At 43.9% G+C, this 22093-nt stretch overlaps 2 protein-coding genes across 4 annotated transcripts in view; both read right to left on the reverse strand.

The window, feature by feature from the left end:
• Positions 1-9465, reverse strand: part of RRM1 (ribonucleotide reductase M1) — a 42141-nt gene extending 32676 nt beyond the window's left edge. Inside the window, exons 1-2 of one of the 2 annotated variants that reach the window (XM_012645675.1) lie at positions 9124-9465; positions 3807-3895 (exon numbers count right to left, since the gene is read on the reverse strand). In XM_012645675.1, coding sequence (XP_012501129.1) covers positions 3807-3895; positions 9124-9142 — 108 coding nt within the window. In that variant the 5' untranslated portion in view covers positions 9143-9465. The remainder of the gene's footprint in view (positions 1-3806; positions 3896-9123) is intronic. The other variant, XM_012645676.1, reaches the window with a different exon arrangement.
• A 1142-nt stretch (positions 9466-10607) lies between these two features.
• Positions 10608-22093, reverse strand: part of STIM1 (stromal interaction molecule 1) — a 218294-nt gene continuing 206808 nt past the window's right edge. Inside the window, exons 8-13 of one of the 2 annotated variants that reach the window (XM_012645677.1) lie at positions 21510-21677; positions 20891-20991; positions 20373-20608; positions 19095-19187; positions 16935-17001; positions 10608-12549 (exon numbers count right to left, since the gene is read on the reverse strand). In XM_012645677.1, coding sequence (XP_012501131.1) covers positions 12033-12549; positions 16935-17001; positions 19095-19187; positions 20373-20608; positions 20891-20991; positions 21510-21677 — 1182 coding nt within the window. In that variant the 3' untranslated portion in view covers positions 10608-12032. The remainder of the gene's footprint in view (positions 12550-16934; positions 17002-19094; positions 19188-20372; positions 20609-20890; positions 20992-21509; positions 21678-22093) is intronic. The other variant, XM_012645678.1, reaches the window with a different exon arrangement.

Raw genomic sequence — 22093 nt, forward strand, 5'->3', positions numbered from 1 at the left:
ACGGGGTCTCGCTCTTGCTCAGGCTGGTCTCGAACTCCTGAGCTCTCGGCCTCCCAGAGAGCTAGGATTACAGGCGTGAGCCACCACGCCCGGCCAATCTATTCTAATAACAATATAGCTAAACCCAAGTTGCTCACTTTCTCCCCCGATCCAGCAGATAAGGTAAGTATGAGTAGTGAAGTCTAAATAGTTTCTGGTGCTACATGGCAAGTAATCAGAACTCAGACTAAAATAACACCTGTGTGCTGTGCTAGGTCTAATAGCACACAGACTTTTCAACAGAATATACCCTAAGAAGCTTAAGTATGCTACAACATTCCTGCACTCCGAAATGCAGTATTGCATGAGGCAATAGAATATGTAGGAGTTAAGAGACCTAGGTTCTTCTCCCTATACTCTCATTAACTTAAGTCACTCCTTTTCTCTCTTTGGACCTTCCTTATCTATAAAACAAAGAAGATGAAATAGGAAGAGCTCTCAGATTCATTCCAACCATAACATTCTACTATTCTAATTATTGTCTAAGTCCTAAATGTAGAAGAGAATTAATAATAAGCATATTTTAAAGATGTATAAAATCATTTTCTCTTGATCAAACTTACTTTGGTCAATTAAACATTTACCAAGTATCTAAGGAGAAATGTGTCAAGCACTGAGGATATCACAAGATACAGGCCATCCTCAATTCTAGGGGAGGACAGAGACCTATAATTAATTTCCATACTACGTGGTTAAAGCTGTAAGGTGAACACAGGTGCTACAGTAGTACAGATAAAATACCTAAATAACTCTGCAGCAATACATACAGGTGCATTTCAAAGGAGTTCTTAGAGGTTCTCATTTGAGGAAGATCATTTTAGAAGACATGCAGAAGACAGATTTGACATGGGCAAGATTAGAGGAAGGCCAGGACACTTCAGAGACCATGGAATACAGTCCAGATACGGAATGATGAGGGCCTAGAGCACGGGTGGGGAACCTGTGGCCTTCTAGGTCCATAAATGCAGCCTTTTGACTGAACCCAAATTTTACAGAACAAATCCTTTTGTTTTTACTAATACATTTTTGTTTGTCTTTTACATTTTATTTTTAAAATGAATGTATTTAAAATACTAAAGAATAAATTTCAACGAAATAATCCTTCCAGATTGACCAGCACAATTAGAACATTAATAAGCCATAAGGGCTAAACTGACAGCTGGTACACTCATGATTTAGTTCTAACTTCCCCCGCCTTACTGGCACCAGAGGCTGGTTAGTCAGAGTTTGTGGGGGTCAAGTACACCAGTCTGTTATCAGCTTTTGACAATGGTGCACTGTGTTTCTATCTGAAGTGGAATTTGTGAATAGTTGCACATCTCAACAATATTTTTTAGTTCTGTCTGCTTAACAGCCTATCATGTCAATGAAGACCAAGAGAACAGTGAAGAAAGAAAACAGATTTTTTAATGAGGATTGGGAATTGCAATATTATCTTGTTCCTGCTAAAGATAAGATGATTTGCTTGCTTTGTGATACTGCAATATTAACATTAAAGAAATTCAATGCTCAGCAGCATAACGCTCATAAGGACCACAAATATTTTAAATTAGAGGGAGAGTCATGAAAGATTGTATTGCAGAAATTAAAAGATAAAAAGCAAAAGCAAAGACAATTCTTTCAAGCAGCAGACCTGGAAATAATGCCACAAAGCAACCTGCAAAGTGGCTTATATACTCAGGAAAAAAGAAAAGCCATTCAGTATTGTAGAAAATGTGAGAGAATACACTGTCAAAGTTATAGGATGCTTAGACTCCAATAATGTTTCAAAGTACAAACAAGTCCCTCTTTCAAGGAGAACCATAACTGATCAGCAACGTGAATTAGCCTTGAACTTAACAGAACAACCTCATGCAATACTGCAAAAAGAAAATATATATTATTCAATCGCTTTTGATAAGTCAACTGATACTACTGCCTCGGCTCAGGTTTTATACTTCATTCAGGTAATAACAAAAGATTTTCTTTGCTATGAAGAGTTACTGGCTTTGGGCACGCTTGCGAACAGAACATGGGGAATAGATATCTTCAACAGCTTTCAAATAAATGTCATTAAGTTGGACTTTTGTAAATTTGGTAAATTTAGTGAATGTATATACAGACAGTGTACCTTCCATGACAGGAAAAAATGAAGGGTTTTTTGCACAGAAAAAAAAATTGACAGCTCCAATGCTCTTATTTCTTTTCATTGTATCTTGCATCAGCAAAATCTGTGCTAAAGCTACTATTTTAAGTGACACTTTGCAACAAGTTATAAGTATTGTTAACTATATTCCTTGCATATGGTCAGTTTCATAACATGCTAAAGGTGAACTACGAGGTATTTAACGTGGGTTTGCCTGTATCACTCTAAAGTGCGTTGGCTATCACAGGGACAGGTGTTAGCTAAAACTTTATCTCTATGAAAACAGATGGTTAAATTTTATGAAGAACAGAATCAGCAATGTGAATTATTGGATGAGCAGGATGATATATGAGAATCATTTGAAGAATATGCAGCTGTTATAGACCTATTAATTGGAGAATACAATGAAAGATTCACTGACTTTGAGAATTATGACATCACACTCAAATTAGCATTTCAGCCTCACCTAGTTGATATCACTAAGGCACCTAACAAACCAGAGATAGAATTAATTGAGTTCTCAGTATATGACATTTTAAAATCATTGTTTGATGCTAAGATCCAATTGAAATATGGAAAAATACAGTAGAATACCCACATCTTCAGCAACAGGCCCGAAAAATGCTTTCTTGCTTTTCAACTGCTGATTGCTGTGAATCTACATTCTCCTACCTAACCCAAATCAAGACGCCCTTAAGGTCACCAATGACTGAAACTGTGCAACTCCATGCTGCAACCAAATATTCAAATGCTTTCCAACAAAAAGCAGACACAAAAAAAGTCATTAAAAGATTAGCTGACTTTAAAATTAACAGTTTTCATTTTTTTAAATTATTAAGTAATAGTAATTAGATTTCTACAAAATTATGTACATTTTAAAGTATATCTAATTAAAGTTTCTTGAATGCAGCCTTATTTGATTACACTAAATTAATGTGGCCTTCCAACATGAAAAGTTTCCCCACCCCTGGTCTAGAGTAAAGGAGTTATAAAAGAATAAGAAGAAAAGTAGAGCAATCTGCTTCTGAATAGTTTGTTCTCCTTAATTTAAATATTGTCCCCATGAAATCTACTTTATAGCACTTAAATGTATTCTTTTTAAAAAGAAAATTTCAAACCAGTTTCTACCTAAATGATCACAATTCCAAAACAAGTTTTACTATATAGGCTTTTCCGCTTATGAATAAATAATTTACTCAAGTACATCTCTGATATTAAATATTCATATCAAGTTTTCCACTTTGCTCACATTCTTTCGTTCTTTCTTTTTTTTTAAGCAGCAGGGTCTTGCTCTGTCACCCAGACTGCAGTACAGTGGCACAACCCTAGTTTACTGTAACCTCAAACTCCTGGCCTCAAGCAATCCTCCCACCTTACCCTCCCAAAGCTCTGGGATTACAGGCATGAGCCAGCACACCCAGTTTGCTCAGCTCATAGTTCTCTGAAAAGTGAGAACTCACAAGACAGAACAAAATTAAGAAAAAAAGTTTTAAGTAACGAATTCACATTTTATAATATATCCAAGGGTACAGCCAGGATACCAAACCAAATCCTATCAGGTGAGTGAAAGGCCAGAGATAAGAAACAATTAGAAAGAAATGTATGAAGCAAGGAACCCAAGATATAAACCATGTTTACTTACAGGATCAACAAAGTCCATATTGAGTCCATAACAAAGCTTTTGGATTCGAGATGTAATTTTGTCGAACATGACTCGCTCTTGGCGGCCATCTGAAGAATCAAACCGTATGGTTAGGGACATACAAGTCATGTTAACAAATATTAAGATGGCAATGTCAAAGAATCAAATGTAATCAACATGTGAACTTTTTAACTTGACCAACATGAAATGCTATTTCACAGATAAAAGATTCAGACCCCCAATAGATTCATGAAGAGATTATTTTTGTATTCTGATGTCGTCTTCAAAAATATGGATTCTTTACTGAAAGTCTTCCCTTATATTATAATCAGATGGATTCCTGCAATAACTTCCCAAATGATGTTTTCCCCATCTCATATGGCAACCAAAATTATCCTTTAATACTTAAGTCAAAATCATATCATTACCTCCTTCAATATCAAAGTCAAAATCATTAAAATAGTCCACAGAATCCTACTCAACCTACCCTGTGCACCCACCTCCCCAACTTCACCTCCAACTTTCTCATCCTTCTTACTTACTCTACTTTGGCAACCCTGGCCTCCTGGCTACCTACACCCCCTTCAGGCCTTTATTCAATGTTACCTTCTCAATGAGACTTTCTCTGATGACACTATTTTAAACTGCAATGCCCCAACCACAACTCTGTTCTTCTTATCTCCTTCCCCTTTTATGCTTCATTTTTCTCCATAGCACTTAGCACCATCTGACATACTACATATTTTACTTAATATTTTTCATGATTTTAGACTTAGGTCATACATATTCCCCTTTGTCCTTCCAGAAAAAAAAGTCCCACTATTCTTAGTTTAACCTCAAATAGTAGCTCATACAACTTTTATTTATTCTTACCAGGAATAGTGGATATATCCAATCACTAAATAGCCTTAACCTTTGGCAAGCCACAACATATTATTAGTCATTTCACAGATCTTCATTTGTTCTATTTACCTCATCAGTTTATGGTGACAATAAAATGAAATAAGAAGTGCTTTTGTTAAAACAACTTTGGTATAGTTATAACAATTGTATCTCAATAAAACTAAAGCTGCACTTACTGGGGAAAGCATTGATCACAATATGTGATAGGCATAACAGGCACTCAATAAATGTAAGTGTCTCATACCAATTTAGCTTTTGTCTATTCTGTGCACATACAATCCTTTGTAACTATGGGTTGAGTATTCCTGATCCGAAAATCCAAAATGCTCCAAAATCTGAAACTTTTTGAGTACTGTTGTAACACTCAAAGGAAATGCTCACTGGAGCATTTCAGATTTTGGATTTTCTGACTAGAGAAAATCCAAATGCTTGAGCAGAAAATCCTTATTCTGCTCAACCAGTAGGTATAATGCAAATACTCCAAAATCTGAAAAATGAAATCTGAAACACTTCTGATCCCAAGCATTTTGAATAAGGGATATTCAACCTATATGTAGTAAGTAATAAGGAACATGTTAAACATCTGTTTACGTTTGGCCTTCTCATTCACATCTGTATTTTCAAATTTAGTGCCTGGCAAAGGGTAAGTTCTCAAATGTCTGATAAAGAATGAATGAACAATAAGGCATCAGTATTAATCCATCATCACTAAAACAAGTTGCTTTTTCTTCTTCACTAATATATTAGCACTAAGATAGCCATTCTCTTTTTGATCACTATTGTGATGCCCTTTTCTGACCAGTCTCGCATTTGCAGTGTTTAACTCCAGAACATAGTCAATTAACTGGCTCACATTGGGGCTGAGCCCTCAGTGCTCTACCAATTGGCTAACCAGGCAGACAGGTAACCACAATGCAACATCAGCAAACATAATTTTTCAGCTGCCAAAAGTTCTTAAATTAATCAGAAACTGACAAAAAGCACACTGGTATTTATTTTAACTCACGCTTGAGAACTGGAGGTAGACTAAAGGTCTAAAGATCCAATGACACATTGTTCCCTATCCTGTCATTCTACCTGGTCAATTTTTCAATCCAGATGTTGATTTTATCGCATCACTAATCCCTGCTTCTCAATGCCCACATTAACCTCTCAGGCAAGGCCCTCCTTAATTTGGCCCCACCTCTCCTCTTCCACTGTTCCCTGTGAAATACCATTAAGTCATACTAGGGCCTCCCATTCCCACATCTGCATCATTCCTTACACCTTACTCTACCTAAAAGTTCCTCTTCCACCTTTTTATACATCTAACTACTACTCATCCTCCAACTCTCAACATCTCCATGAAACTTGCCCAACCATTGTAACTCACATTGACCTCTTCTTCCTCTGAAATCCTCTATTGTCTGATTTCCTCGTGGTTATAAACTGTTTTTAATCTTTCTCTCTTCAGAAAACATTGCTTATCCTATAAGACCAAGGATGTGCCTTTTCTACAAACTACAAACTTTCTATTCCCCCTACCTGGAATGTTCAGGCCACAGATCTTCACACAGCTGGCTCTTAGTATGATTTAGGGCTCAGCTCAAACGTCAGCTTCTCAGAGAGGCCTTCCCTGACTACTCAATCCAAGGTTATTTTCTCATTTAACTTTATCACATTATCCTCTTTTACTCTCATCATCTCACTAACCACTATGCAAAATTAACTGATTCTTACACGTTTACTTATTTTTTACATACACTTACCACTACCACCCACATCAGGATGTAAACTCCATGAGAAAAGGGATTTAGCTGGTTTTTGTTCACTGCTGAGTCTGACGCCTAAAACTGTTCCTAGCACAAAGAGGTGCTAAATAAATGCTTTTTGAATAATTGAATGGGTTACTGAGGCCTGTACTTTACCTATCAAAGTATTTATCATATTTTATTATATTACTTTTTTGTCTATCTTCCTCAATTGATTGTAAGATCTTTGAAAGCAGGAACCATGTCTGCCTTCTCATCACTGTAATCCCAGTATCTAGCATAGTATCCACAGAGTTACAAAATAATACAGTGAGCTATGAATGGAAAAAGGAAAGAAGGAAGGAAGGGAGGCAGGGAGGGAGGAAGGAGGGATAGGGAAAGAATCTGGAATAAAGATTACCAGAGTGCAAATGGATGCTTTAGAATATATTATTTTGTAAACTTTTGTATCATTTTATGTATATACATATATATACATGTATAGATCCATAAAATTATTTTTTACTATGGGTTACAATCCAAAATTTTGAAAACACTATACTAAATTCCAAAGCAGTTTACAACTCAGCTACTTTATTTTCATTTTAACTGTCATCTCCTTGAGGAATGATACTCCATTCAGAAAAATAGCTCACTGACAACAGATGAGAAAAACTCTTCTACTATTCCCTTCTATTATCTAACAATTTTCATATGGGTTATTCCTAAATCCCTAACAACTTCAAGTTGTTTGAAGATGGAGCTGCCTTATCCCTTACAGTATTTAGCACAATATTAGCACATTCCATAAGTACTGCCAGTTTCCCTCCTGAATAATTACATAAAAACTACAGAGTTTAGTCTTCTTCTATTTCATTGGCATGCCAAAAATAAGAGGGAACCAAAAAAAGGAGAAAAAAAAAAACCTATGCACATTAAAAAACAAAAGTAAAGAAATAAATTTAAGTACACATTGTATATTAACAAGCCTTGCTGAATGCTATAATGACAGAATCTGGAGCATGAACCATCTGGATCAAATTATGCTCTCTGAAAGAAGGAGAAACAAAATAAGCTCTGCCTTTTAGAGCTAGCTGTAGATAGCACTTTTTAAACTACAGTATTTCAAAGTAGACCCAAAGGTTAAAAATTCAACACAGGTGTTACCCACTCCAGTAGGTCCACAAGTTTTCAATTCATCTTTGTTACTGACTTATCATAAGACTATCTTCAAACATCTCTCCCATATCTCTTGCTAAAGATCTAAAAACTATATGCTCATCTCTCACTCATAGGAATGGATCAATAAAAGTACACTATGTATTTTGGTGTTTGGTCTCATCAGCTAAAATGGAGGGTTAGGGAAATTCAGAGAACAATGTTCTTAAGATACTAAAAACGAGAAGGGCCTCCCCTAGACCACTTCATCTCTTGGCTGTAGTTAAGCCAAGAGATGGCAGTCCAGATGGCTGGACAAAACCAAATCAACTACCTGCTTACCCGGAGCACTCATCATATCCTACATTTTCACATTAATTATTCTCATTCCTTCTTTGAGAACCTATGCATGGCAGGTCCTATGCTAAGTGTGAGCAGGAAAGTCCCCATCTTTGAAATGTTTGTTCACAGCCTAGTGGACAAAACAGAAACATCCAATCAACTGGTATAATTTTGAAGTAATTCTATTGCTTTAACAGAGGCAAGTAGATCAACTCAAACCTTGTTCATACCTGCCTCATATGACTCTCTGTTATAAGTACGTGTTGCTCTTGTTCTTCCAACCTGATTAAACCTATTCCCAAGGCAGGGACTGTCTCCTCTTATAATCTCACACAGCCAAGCAAAGGGCTGGGCACAAAGGAGATATTCAGCAAGTCTAATGGGAAATAATTGTTGAAAAAATACAAGTCCTTGGTCCTTCCCAGTCCCCATCTTGTCAGATGTCTTGATCACCCTTCTTTGATTATTTTTTCCCGTGAAGGGGGAAGGACAGTTAGTCCCTGTTCCGAACTCTTCTCTGTGAATACTGCTGGGGCATATGGCAAAGGAGTATTACATATTACAAAGGACCAACTCCAGGGTATTGTCTGTGTGGGATCTGGTTTTTTTCACCCCACACCTCTATCCTCACCCCACAAAAGAGATCAGTAAACCGACAGGTGCCCTTGTAAGGTACTGAGTCCCTTTCCTCTTTCCTAGCTGCCTCCTGTGCCTAGGAACAGTCACCAATGCCACGGTTTTGAAATAAAAAACTGTGTTGTCAGCTACGGGTTCGAACCCTGGTCTTATTGTCAACTAACTGGGTGACTTTGGGTCGGTCATCCAAACCTCTCTCTGAGCTTCAGCTTCTTCATCTGTAAAATGGAGCTAATAATTCCTATCTCAGAGGCTTGTAGTGAGGAATAAAATAGTGCCTGGAAGGTGCTCGGCGCACACAGTGACTGCTTGATACAGGGTAGGTGTTATTCTTTTGAGAGGCGGTGGGATGACAAAGCCGAGAGACGCGGGCAGAAGGCCAAGCTAGCTGACAGGGCGGGAGGCCGTGGCGGGAAGGGCAGGAACGGCGGGAAGCCGCGGAGGCCGGCGGGCTGGGTAGTAACTCCCACGGCTGCAGCCCGCGTCCCCTCACCCCCTTCCTCACCCCCTTCCTCACCCACCTCGCCGCCCGCTCCCGCGCCCCTCACCTCGCTTGATCACATGCATCGCGGCTAGCGGCTGAGGCACTGAGGGATTCGAGACGGGGCTGCAGCTCTGAGGGCCGGCGGGATCGAGAGGGTGGCAGAGTGCGAAGGTCTAGGCTCCAGGGGCTGCTCAGGTAGAGGGACTGGAGTTGGAGCCAGACAGCACTCTCCTCACCAGAGCACAGGCGCGACAATCCAAATCCCCTTCCCGCGCCCGCCACCCGTGACGTACAGAGTAGCGTTCTGACGTTACTCGACGCTGCCTACCCACGCCGGGGGGTAGGTTGGGCAGGATTAGTAGAAAGTCAGCCTCGCCTTCTAGCCGCCATGTTGAGTTTGGGCAAGGCCTATGAAACTGCGCCTCTACCACGGACACGTTGGGCATGTGTGGACATGCCCAGCGAGAAAGCGGTTCACCTGCCGCCATGTTGCATGTGGGCAAAGCCGAATCCGGGGGCCTCGGGCCCTGACGTAGCACGCAGAGCCCGAGGTCAGGCCCCGCCCCTCTCGCCTGCGCGCCCCCGCCAAAGTCAAGACGGTTCGCTTATTTTTGAAATAGCAAGACCTAACCATCCAGAACACTTTTTTATTTTACATTATAATAACCCTGAAACTGCTGTCCGATATGGGCTCTAGCCTAGCCTCCACAGCCGGGGGCAACTAGGATCCTTAGGGGTCTTCGTTCGGCACTGAAAAGCCTTGCACTCAGTTAAACTGAGTTGGAAGAAAGCCATGCTAGGCCAATGGCGTTTGGATTTTATCCTGAATGAAATTGGAGCCCTGAGAGAGTTTTAAGCCGGGCAGGGCCAGGACCCATTTGTTTTTTGGGTTCTCCAGTGGATGGTGGCAGACAGTTTCAACAATAAGGCAGTTGTCATCTTGTGGAGGTAGGATGGACTTGGTGACTAAATGTGGAGAGTAGGAATAGATGAGAGCCCTAATATGCAAGGCTATGCAAGCCCTAATATGCCTATGAAGAAGCTTCTGATTTGGGCTACACAAACTGATCTTTATGAAATTTCATCTATGACATTCTCTCCCTTAAAACCTTTCATTGGTTTCTCCCTGCCCTCCAGAAGCTGCCCAGGCTCCCTGTGAAGTATAATAATTTTAAAAGTCATAGAAGGTCATAGGTGAAGCTATGGGATAGATAGGGTCAAGATGGCCCAGAGATACAGTTGCCCCTGATTTAGCAAATAAAATGTGTCCTAGATATTGCATGAGATTATACTAAAAATTGTTTTTCTGAAATTCAAACTTAACTGGGCATCCTGTGTTTTATCTGGTAACCCTACCCAGAGAGCATTGGGTATGTGCATTCAAATTTCATTTTCCCTGGGAAATTTCACTTTCCCAGGAAACTGCGCCTCTACCATGGACACGTTGGGCATGTGTAGACATGCCCAGCGAGAAAGCGGAAAAATAGTCTCTTCTCACCCCGTCATACCACAGAGAGCACAGAGAACACAATGAGAGTCAAAGCTAGCAGAGGTTAAAATCTCCTACATGCTTTATTGGACTTCAAAGAGTCTTATGAAATAACAAAGAAAACCCATGTGAGAGTGTCCAGGGGGTACAAGGCAGTCTGCAGACTAGCACCCTCCTAAGACCAGCCCCAGGTGCACCCACCCCAGGCCCAAAATGGGATCCCAGGATAAAGGCATGGCAGGCAGTGGGGCAGAGGGAAAATATCTTTATAGCCATAGCAAAAACAGGTAAGGGAGAGAGTTGTCTAGAGGGTAGGAAGAGTGAGGGGAAGTGGTCACACAGCCGCCTTCACCTACACCATCTTCCTTAGCCACCCCTTCCTCAATCTGGGTGTGTCTTTTTTTGAGCCTCTGGCCCAGGCTATAAAGCAACATGAAAATGGGGTCTGACAAGGGGAGTATGCAGTGTAGGCACTTGGGAAATTCAGGAGATTTCTTTTCTTACTTTTAGCCTGTTTTGTCTTTTGGTTCAGAAATATGACAACATCCTTGGCCAAAAGCTCCAGGGCTCCATGAGAGCCCTGTATCCTGGCTATGACTCCCCTGACCAGGGGAACTAATTGTCCTGAGCCCTAGGAGTACTGATGCTTGGGGAGCTTTGGGGCAGCACCTCTTAGAGACAAACCCTCCTGCAGTGTGGGGGAGCAGGGGTAGCAGGGGAGCAGGGGTGGGTGGGAGAAGAGAAAAAAGGTGATTGCTTTATAACCCACAGCTCTGGCATCCACTCATGCTCCAACTGAGAGAGGTCTCCTGATCTATCCCCAAGCCTTGGCGTCTGTTCAAAACTCTCGTGGATTGTTCTCTGGAAATTGGCTTCACTTCCCCACAGATCCCTGGAGGCCTGAGTGAGCTCTAAGATGAGGTTCCCTCTGGCCCATAGTATCTCCAAAGAACAAACTCTGAAGAGTAGGCCCTAGGCCCTACACACACCTGGAGCGAACAGAACCATTGTGGGTGTGGTGGAATAGATCTGAGACAGAGGTTTCAGAAGTTATTCCTCCTATCTTCCCTGCAACTGCTAGGGGAAGTTGGGGAGTGGTGGGAGGGAGGAGCCTGAAAGCAAGAGACAGACAGAAACAAGAAACCAAACCTCAAAACTGGGACAGCAGAGACAAGCTGAACCCCAGATGTGGCGCTGGGAGCTGAGGGGACAGCAACTAAGACATGCACTGAAGTGGAGAGGGAGTGACAGCAGCAGTCCATGGTTGGGAGGGAGGCAGGGCAGGCAGGCCATGGTGGTCAGTTAATAAATAATGATGAAGGACCCAAGGATGAGGGAAGCAGGTATGTACAGTGCCCAGGCCCCTAGGCCAGCCCCTCCCATGCCCTACTTTAGGGGCTGGATACCTTGATGGAAGGGAGGGAAGGGGAGGCAAAAGACCCAGAGAAGGACAAGCTGTCCCATCACTGCCACCCACATCCTGCCTATTTCTTAAGAGGTTTCTTAAAGATTTTGAGGGGAAACTTCTTCCGGCCTGGGCTGGAGTCTGTCTCCTCGCCAATAGAACCATTATCCTCCTCAGCCACAGCCTTCTTGCCAGCCAGGTGGGGAATGCGTGTGTTTCGGCTGGCTTGCAGGGCTCGGCTGTCCCCAACTGGAGATGGCGTGTCTGGGTCTGGAGAACTGGGGCTGTGAGAACGGGAAGAATCCAGAGGTGGAGAGCCACCAGGTGGGGCTGAGGGGCTCAGCTCCATCAGGCTATGGGCCTTGTCCAGCCCATGGTTCAGCGCCAGTACTGCCTTCTTGGCCAGGGCAGGGCTGTCAGGTAGTTTCTCCACCAGAGACCCTGGGTGGACCCCCTCAATCAGCCGGTGGCTGCCATTGGAAGTCATGGCATTAAGAGCCTCATCTGCAGCACGGGCCATCTGAGGAGGTTTGGGGGTCATCCGCTGGCGGTCACTCATGTGGAGGGAGGACTCCGAATCGGAATGAGTCAAATCCCTGTAAGACATAGGGCAGAGAGGAAGAAAGGGACATATACAGGATAGGGATATGGGAAAAGTTGAAGAGGAGAGAGGGTCAACATGAGAAGACAGGGACAGGATAGGAAAATAGGGATAGACAGCATGGCAGGAGAGAAATAGGATCAACAGGCAAGTGGGAAGAAGAGAGGAATAAGGAATAGAAGGAAGTTGAGTAGGCCATAAGTACAGATAAAAGAGGAGGCAGGAATAGGAATTGGGGATAGATTGGAGAAAAGACAGGAGAGGAGAGTAGAATTGTGGAGAAAGAAAAGCAAAAGGAAAAGCCGGTAGAAACAGGAAAGGCCAAGGGGATAAAGAAGAAAGAAGAGGAAAAGTGATGGGAAGAGAAGAGGCAGACAACAAGAAACAAAAACAAATGTCATCATACCATCATGTCTGGCAAAGGGCTTTCCAATGCCTGGGCCCCACCACTGCTAAATGCTCAGGCTCTGAATTGGTGCAACCATAGGCTTAAATTCCACAGGCATCTTCCTCAGTAAAATCTATGCTTTCCCATAGCTGGCTATATCTCTTAGGACTCAACCGTAAGCTAACACAGAACCTACATACTGCTCTGAGTCACTGTTTTCCATGCCTTCCTCCCCGACTTACTCCTGTCACACCCTGGGATACATCCAGTCTGGGCCAGGCCCCCAAGGGAACAGGGCACATGCAGTCAGTGGACCTGACCCAGGCTGGGGAGGTGAAGTTACAACAGCCTTGCAAACAATCCCTCACCCACCCAAAAGGCCAGGATGCTGCCTCTTCTAACCCTCTCACAGGATTCAAAGGAGGTCACAGACAAGTATTGCAGAATTCAAACCATAGTCTGTGGTGACAGCAGGAAGGGTGGGGTCTCTTTCAGAGCTCTGCTGACAGGGAGACTATAGGGAGGCAAAGAAAGACAGTATGCTGGCCTTGAAGGAGCACTGGTTCAGAAGAGCTCTGGATTCTTCTGTGTGATCTTGGACAAGTCATCTAACCTTGCTGGTCCTTAATTTTGGCCCAATGAAGATAATACCAATTCAGTGAACTTACAAGACTGGAGGATCAAATATGTTGGCAAAGCACTTGGAAATGTAGAAAGTATTGCGGGAATGAAGATGATGAGGCCAGCCAAGCTGGAAGGCCCATTTGGGAGCCAGTCACAAGAGGCTTCTTTGCAAGGCTGAGTTATGGAGACATGCCACCACACACTGAACATGCACACACAGAGGCTAGTCCAGTAACCTGAGACCCTTTAAGGGTGCTGGCTATCCCTATGTAGACCAAGAACCAATTCCGGATGATATTCTTCCTTCCTCTACAAACAAAAAGGTAGATATAGGGGTCCCTTGCTAGTCCTGAACCCTCCCTCTGCTTTCTCAGAGGCCTGAGAACCCACAGCAAAGGAAGAGGAAAGGACTAAGGGAAATATTTAAATGTCAATCAGGAAGCCAAAGGGGAAGTGCCATGAGTAGGAATGGAAAGCACTACAGGACCTCAAAATAAGGCTGAGGTTCAGAAATTAGAAAGGGCACCAGGCTGCTGAAACAGGCAAAAGCTCATAGCTACTGTAGGTTTAGTTCTCAATAGGAAACAACTAAGCAGCCACCCTGTGGGCCAGTACCTTCCTGGATTCAGGGGACAGCAGAGAACAAGTCTAGCTCTAGCTTCCATTCTATAAATACTGTTTCAGCCACATACTCTAGTGTGTATAGATATTCAGTCTCATATTGGTTTTATATATCTGACACTGTCCTTACTTCTATCTAAACGTGTCCTGGTTTCTCTAAGCCCCAAGATGATCCTCTCCATATTCTACCTTCTCCACACACATATAAACTACTGCGAAAGGTGCCAAGGAAGTTCTGGGGTACAACCACACAGAAAAGGGGCCCTCTCAGCTGAGGAGATGAGGATCTAGGAGCCTACCTTTCTAACACCAAGGAAGAGAAGTCAAGAGGTTGGGGTCCTCCTAGCCTCACTTCTCCTGGCCCAAGATGCATCTGGTCTTGATTACCATCCTTCTATGCCTCCCTCATCAACTAAAAGCTGAGACTGTCAAAGAAAGATAATTACCTGAGAGCAAACCAGGGGAGATATAGGAGGGAAAGCTCAGAGGCAGGCTCACCTTCCCTTCCCAAATCATTGAGACCAATCAGGCCATGGGTCCCTCCCCAAAGGCTGGGCTGCCTTAGACTCCCACCAAGCTACTGACCTTACTAGAGAGCCTGTTTGCCTTTAGAGACGATCCTCTGGTGCATGGTGCAAAAGAAAATTAAGTAGTGAACAGGCTAGGTGGGTGCAGGTACCTCCCACCCTTCCTTCCCACAGCCCTCAGCTTAGGCCTTGGAACAGGAGATTCACAGCATCCCCTATTTTCCCAACCCAATTCAGTCCCTTCCATCTGTATTGGAAGGGGCAATCTCCCTTCCTAAGCTTTTGCATGAAAATGAGAATGAGAGTGAAGATGAGCAGCTCTGCTGATTAATCCTAGTAAGGGCAGTCCCTTTGTGGAAGAGAAAGGAAAAGCCCTCAAGGATAACTATCCACAGGCTTAAGGAGCAGAGCTAGAGAAATGGGTATCCAAAGTGAGGTAGGACCAAAAGGAAGCAACAGTGTAAGCAGGCTGCAGCCAAGGCCATGACTGGGCTGTGGCCACCACTTCAGAGATGAGAAGCACTTCCAGAAGGGAAGGACTATCTGAGGGTCCCCTAAGCTTGTTCCAGGCAAGGTCACAGCTACCACCTCTGACCCTAGCCTATCGTCTTGGGTATTAGTCCCCATAGCTGCCAGATCAGGCTGTGGGAGAAAGCTTTTCACCATTTCTTTTCCAGTACACTTACTGAGACCTTATGGAAGGACAAAAATATCCAACAGAGTGTCCTGGAATGGAAAGCCAAGTTCTAGTTTGTGCTCTGCTTCTAATTAGCTGTGGGACCTGGAAGAAATTACTTAACCTTTCAGAACCTTAACTTCCTACTCTGAAAATGAGTACTTTAATACCTGACCCATCTATTAACTTTTCTTGTCCAAAACTCCCATACCTGTTTCCCCTCTTCTCTTCCCTAATTCCTTGAAGGATACTACATCCATTCAGTCACTCAAACTAGAAACCTGTGTGTCATACTAGATTCCTGCCTTTCCTTCACCCTCACAGCCAGTTACCAAATTAATCTTCTCCTTTTATCCCAAGACCTCATTACCTCCTCTAGTGGTCCACAGCCATGACTTCCAAATTCCTGTAGTCTTCCCCTTCCTTCATACAGACCGCTAAAATATTATTTCTAAAATGCAAAGCAGACCAATTCATTTTCTTTAAAAACGCTTTTGCAGTTCTCTGTCTCCTAAAGGATAAAGGCCAAAACCCTTCACCTTTCAGAGCCCTTCATCATTCTAGCCTCATCTGCTTCTACTTCCCACCAACACATATTCAATGTTCTAATCACAAATATATCATATTCTCTTGAACTTCCATGCTTCTGCACATAATGTTTCCTCTGCCTAGAATACCCTTTTTCCCTTCTCTGTACACAGGATGTTAGCACAAGTATCATCTCTTTTGTGAAGCCTTTCACCCAGGTACACATTGTTAGTCACTCCTTCCACAACACCCCCATAGCACTTTACAAATTGTTCCATGATTATTTATGTATCTCTCCCAGACTAGACTGCAGTTCTTCATGGCTGAGATTATATCTTATCATCTGTGAATCCACATGCCCAGCAGTCTGGCACAGAGTAGACATCAATAAATGTTTGTTGAAGGAGTAAGGAAGTGGGGGCCCCACTGAGATAACTAATGTGGAAAAGCATAGTTTAGGCAAAAGTGCTATAGGATCATGAGGGAAGAGGGTTGTACTCATTTTTAGAGTCAGCAAACCCCAAACATATAAGGGAGGAAAGATGTGAGGACATAGGCTGACCTTAAAAAGGAATCCCAAAGCTGGGAAAGGACAAGATGAGAAGATTCCTTACCACACACACACACCCCAAGCAGCAGCCAGCAGGCAGAGACCAAGATAAAAGCAACAGAAAGGGAAGGAAGGGGAGGAAGAAAGATAAGAGAGAGACAGCTGATACCCCAAGCTCTCTGAATGCCCAGGCATCACAGTGGTGCTGTCAGAAGGGGGTGGGTCAGTGTTGGGTTCCATCTGGAGGAAATAGGAAGTACTGTGGTGGTAACAAACAGGGTGGACATGGGTGGTGGTGGTGGTGGTGATGGTGGTGGTGGAAGAGGAGCAGGAAGAAGAAGCAGAGGCAGATGGAGGGCTGGTCCCGTAGCCTTCAGAACTGAAAGACTGTCCAGATGAAAGGCTGCGCATTCGCCGCAGAGATACCCGGCTTGTCAAGAAGTGGCCAGCCTCTCCCTCTACCAACCTCTGAGATCCCAGGCCATGCTGTGGCTCCGTAAGGCGCTGGCGGACACTGCTCTGCAGGCTGGGGGCTGCAAGGAAAATGAAGACAATGTGAGAAAGGCCATCCCACTTTGGCTGGCAGGCAAGCAGATAGATGCCAATGGAAAATGCTTGCTGGAGACCATTCTGGGCCCTTGATGCCCAATCTGGAGAATGGGACACCTCCTCCCAGAAACCTCCCACCAAGGGTCCTGAAAGGAAGGGAAATTGAGGATGAGATGCCTGGGTCAATTTTAGTGGCAATTCCAATGGAAGGAGGCCTAAGGCCAATGTTGCTATAAAGGGAGGTGGCAAGGCAGTTAGTGGGTGGACACAGGCAGGGCAGGGTAGGATAGGGGCTTGGGACAAGGTCCGGGAGAGCACTAAGAAACAGCCTTTTTGTACAGCCAAGCTCAAGAAATAATTCACAACTCAGACAAGGACTTATACACAAATATGTTCATCATTATTAATAACTATATGAAAAGTAAACATTGTTTACTTTTTATTAATAATTGAATAAAGTAAACATAAAGGTAGAAAATGGGAAAATGATAATACATCCAATTTCTGGGAGACTGTAGAGCTATTAAAAATGATGCTTATAAAAAGACTTTAAGAACATAAAAAAAAATGCCTATGAAATGTTCAGGGTGGGCTGGGTGTGGTGGCTCATGCCTATAATCCTAGCACTCTGGGAGGCCAAGGTCAGAGGATTGCTTGAGCTCAGGAGTTCGAGACTAGCCTGAGCAAGAGTCTGCATCTCTACTAAAAATAAAAAAATTAGCTGGGCATCATGGCATGCACCTGTAGTCCCAGTTACTCTGGAGGCTGAGGCAAGAGGATCGCCTGAGCCCAAGAGTTTGAGGTTGCAGTGAGCTACGATGATACCACTACACTCTAGCCAGGGCAACAGAGCAAGACTCTGTCAAGAAAGAAAGAAAAGGAAGGGAGGGAGGGAGGGAGGGAGGAAGGAAGGAAGGAAGAAAAAAGAAAGAAAGAAAGAAATGCTCAGGGTAGAATACAAAATTATTAATATATGTAATAGCCTTGAGCTTTGCAATACAAAACACTAGACTCTGAAATTAGGACTTTTTGCTTCTAGCTGTCACCTTGAGCAACTTATTTCTCCATTTTAATTCCTAATTTATAGAATCCTACAGGGTTGTTCTGAGACTTCAAGATAATGTCTTTAATGTACCTGACACAGGTCATGGCACTCAACAAATGGTAGTAGTTATCATTATCTTAACTACATAAAAAAAAAAAAATTTCATAGACAAAAGACTGAAAGAGAAGGTGCTCAAATATGGTGGAACTAACCTTCTTTAATACTAACATTTACTCTTTTTTACTTTCCGAATTTCCTCTAATAAGCATGTAAAAAACAAAGAATCAGCTCTTGAGTCACTGCTGCAAATTAGGCTCTTGGAAGTTGATGGCCACCATGCCCAGTCAATGGGTACATGGGTACCAGGTAACTTAGGAATGTGCTAGTGCATCCTCCTTGGGCTAACTCCCAGCTCCAACTGAAAGGGAATGCAGACCTTTGTTCTTTCTCCTCTACCCTGACAGATGGGCTGCCCTGCTTTCTCCCTAAAGATGGGAGAAAGGAGTAGATTACAAGGGTGGTGGTAGCTTTGGAGGGGCCCCCAGGAAGAGAGCACAGTTCCACAGTGATGGAGAGTTGGGGAGGCAGGCTTCTACAGCTGGTGGTATTCAGGGCATGAAAGGGAGGCTGAACAGGAAAGGAAAACCTGGAATAAGGAGGGGAAGAGAAAGAAGGGGGAAACTGATAGGAAAAGGGAGAAATATGAAAAAGAGAAAAGAGAGGGGTGATCCTTCCTTCCCTCTTTCCCCCCTAGCCTAGCTGGAAGAAGGGCCACCAGGACATCTGTGTAGCTGGGCTGAAGGGAGAAGCCTAAGCCTTCCCTCACCAGGCTGTTCTCTCTTCAGCCCTGGGCTGAGCAGGCTGATTCTTCTCACCCCCGAACCCCTCCCTGTAGTTAGTAGGGACAGTGCTCAGGGGACAGAAGGAGCAGGCAGGGGAAGGAGGCAGGCAGGAGAAGGTGCCCACAGGGTAGGAGTGCTGGTTTAGTCCCAAAAGTCAGAAAAACAAAAGCCCCAAAGGGGCTCCTCAAACCAGGGTATTTCCAGAGGGACTGATCATCCGAGCCGGCGGATGTTGAGCAGAGAGAGCGGTCACTGAACCTACGCCCCATCAGCCAGGCAGCATCTAGGGTCAACAGCCAGGCCAAAAGGAGAAGAGAATCTGATTTACGGAGAAGCCTGCCCATCAACAATATGATACGGGAAGGGCTGGGGGCAGAGGGTGGGTGGCTCAGAGCTAATGAAGGCCCCCCCACAGCCTGGAGAACATAGGAGCCTTTAGATCAGTAAGTCAGGATCAAGCTCTGCCTGTCCGTGATCCTAACCTTGTTAGGCCTTTAACTAAAGTTCTAACAAGATATCAGATCAGAGGGGCAAAGAAGCTTAGCCAGGGGCAAAGTACCACTGACCAAATTTATAAATAAACATTGTCTAGAGTGGGAATCCAGCTTTATTAAAGAATCTAGCCCTCTGAAAATGAGCCTCTAACCCAGCCCCAGCCTTCTGCCATTGCCCCTGTACTGGTGGGGTATGGGCCCAGGATAGCAGCTTTACCATAAGGTCTATTTACCTAAAATAGCCTCTGATGCAAAGAAAAATTTAACTGTGGGCCAGAAAGGGAAAAGCCCCTTCATTCACTAAAAAATTCCTACAGAGTATTGTCTCTTTCAGCTCTGCTCTACTCAACTCTTATCACTTGCAGGGGAGAGAAGGGACAAGGAAAACCAAAGACAGAGGGTGGGGAGGTTCAAGAGTTCAGATGGGAAGCCAGACATGCTTGTGCAGGAGATCCCTCCTGGGCAAGAATGCCTTTCCAGCTTGGAGGATTTGGGACTACATCTCTTTACGAGACTACTGTTTCATGGAGTCTCACATAAAAACACAAAGAGAACCATCAGTCCATTCATCTACTTTAGCGATTAAGAATAAGGAACACAAAATGAAATTAAGTTGGTTCAATAAATAGTCAAAATTAATGCCATTTTTACATTGTGAATCACTAAAGGGGATTCTTTTTTATAAAGGTAGATGAGAGGGAAAGGGAGAATAAAGAGAAAAACAAAGAGTGAAGGGAAACACATTTAACACAATAGACCCAGACGGGCACACAGAGCATGTGACAAGGCAAAACCACCAAAGGACAACTATAAAGAAATATCCTGATACAAGTTGTGCTTTATTGACCAAGGTCACAAGGTAAACTATCTTCAGATATCTGCCACATCTCCTGTTTAAGCACAACAAAGGCCACATACTTCTCAACCCGTGCGGCAAAGGTTCCTTCCCTCATCCCACCAAAGAGGTCACCTACACTGCATGGACAAGGGAGACACAATCTCCTCATCCATGTCATCCACGTCGTCAGTCATGATGAAGTGGGCCGGGTTGGGGCGCGTGCTGCCCATCCAGCTGGGGTCTATGTTGAGGGCGGCCACCAGTGAGTGGATGCCAGGATTATTGACAATCTGGAAGCCACAGAGGATCTCGATCTGCTGCCAGCGGTGCAGGCGCTCCCGCAGTGCTGCTGTCACCTCACTCAGCGCTTGCCTGAAGACAGAAGAGAGACAATTGCAGGCATGGACTGGGTATGGACCCCAAAAGGAATGAGGCCCCTTCTCAGAGGAACACGTTGGGGGGATATGTGTGAATAAAAAACACGATAAACTCATAAACCTAAGAGCAGGGTAGGAGCTAGATCAAGACTGGGGCAGGAGACCAGAGCTGTCCCTCCACCAGTGAGGAAATGGAATTGGAGCTGGGGGGCCTGTACACCCTCAAATTCTGAGGATGGCCCGGACGTTGCCAGAGTGGATAACTGGCACTACTTACTTAGCCGTTAGGATTTTGTGATCTACATCATCCAGGGAAGAGCTGTGGGCCACGTGAAAGGTGCCAAAGAGTGTGTTTCTCTTCTTTTTGATCTTCTCGGCCTGCAAAGATGAAACCCCCAGCTTAAAGAGAGCAGGGATTAGAAGCTGGAAGAAAGAAGAAAGGCCTTCCTGTGGCTGGGTCCCCCTCCTAGCACAACTTAGGCTGCACAAGGAAAAGGAAGAAGAGGGAAAGGGAAAAGGCAGGAAAGGGAAGAAAAAAAAGGGGAGGGGAGAAGACAGCAGGAATGAGGGAAGAAGCAAAGGGGCCGCTGATAGCACCCTAGCCCCAGCAGGACCTCTGTCTCCATGGCAGCCTGGGCTGGCCAAGCTTTCCCTCTACCTGCCTCCACTTGCTTCATCTTTCCCAGAAGACAGGTAGGAGTACCCCCACACCCTCATTCCCTCCTCCAGAAGCTTGATGACATTATCAGGAGCTGCACGTTAGGAAAAGAAACAGAACCCACCACCAGGATGTATCTTCACCCAGTGGGAAGGACAGGGAGAGAAGAGGAAGAAGGGCAGATAAAAGGGAGGAAGATAAAAAGGAGAGAGGAGGGCAGGAGGAGGGCAGATCTCACCCCTTCCTTGGCCACCAGCAGCTGCTTCTCAGCATTTTGCTTCTTGATGTTGTAGTACTGCACCTCCACCTCATGTGTTAGCTGCAGCCACTTCTGAAGGGCCTCTGGAGCATACCATGAGCTGTGTGATTCCAGCTCCTTTTCTGCTTTCCTCAAGGCCTCCCGAACCTGTGCAGCCAAGAGGATGTGAGTACATTTACAGATACTGAGACCCTCTCCAACACTTATGTATGTCGTTGCAGAATTCAGAGTTCTTATCTGCTTTACAACTCTCCCAGAAGGGAGAAAGAGTAAGGATTATTATCTGTATTTTATATACTAGGAAGCAAGCTCAGAGAAGGAAATTAACCTACTCAAGGTCACACAGTCAATAATGTCAATCAGAACTCAAATGAAGATTTTTTTTGCTCCAGACTAAGGCATTCTTGTCTATCACATAAGCTGACTCTCCTAGTAATGCAGCCAGTCTCAGCAATCTTCCTGATCTCTTCAGGAACAGGTCAGCTAGTGAATCATTCTCTTACTGAACACCTGGGTCTGTGCTTAGATGTCAAGACATCACAATGTGGCAGAAAAAAAAATTG

The sequence above is a fragment of the Propithecus coquereli genome, unplaced genomic scaffold (genome assembly GCF_000956105.1).
Source record: "Propithecus coquereli isolate 6110/MARCELLA unplaced genomic scaffold, Pcoq_1.0 Scaffold235, whole genome shotgun sequence".
Lineage (NCBI taxonomy): Eukaryota > Metazoa > Chordata > Mammalia > Primates > Indriidae > Propithecus > Propithecus coquereli.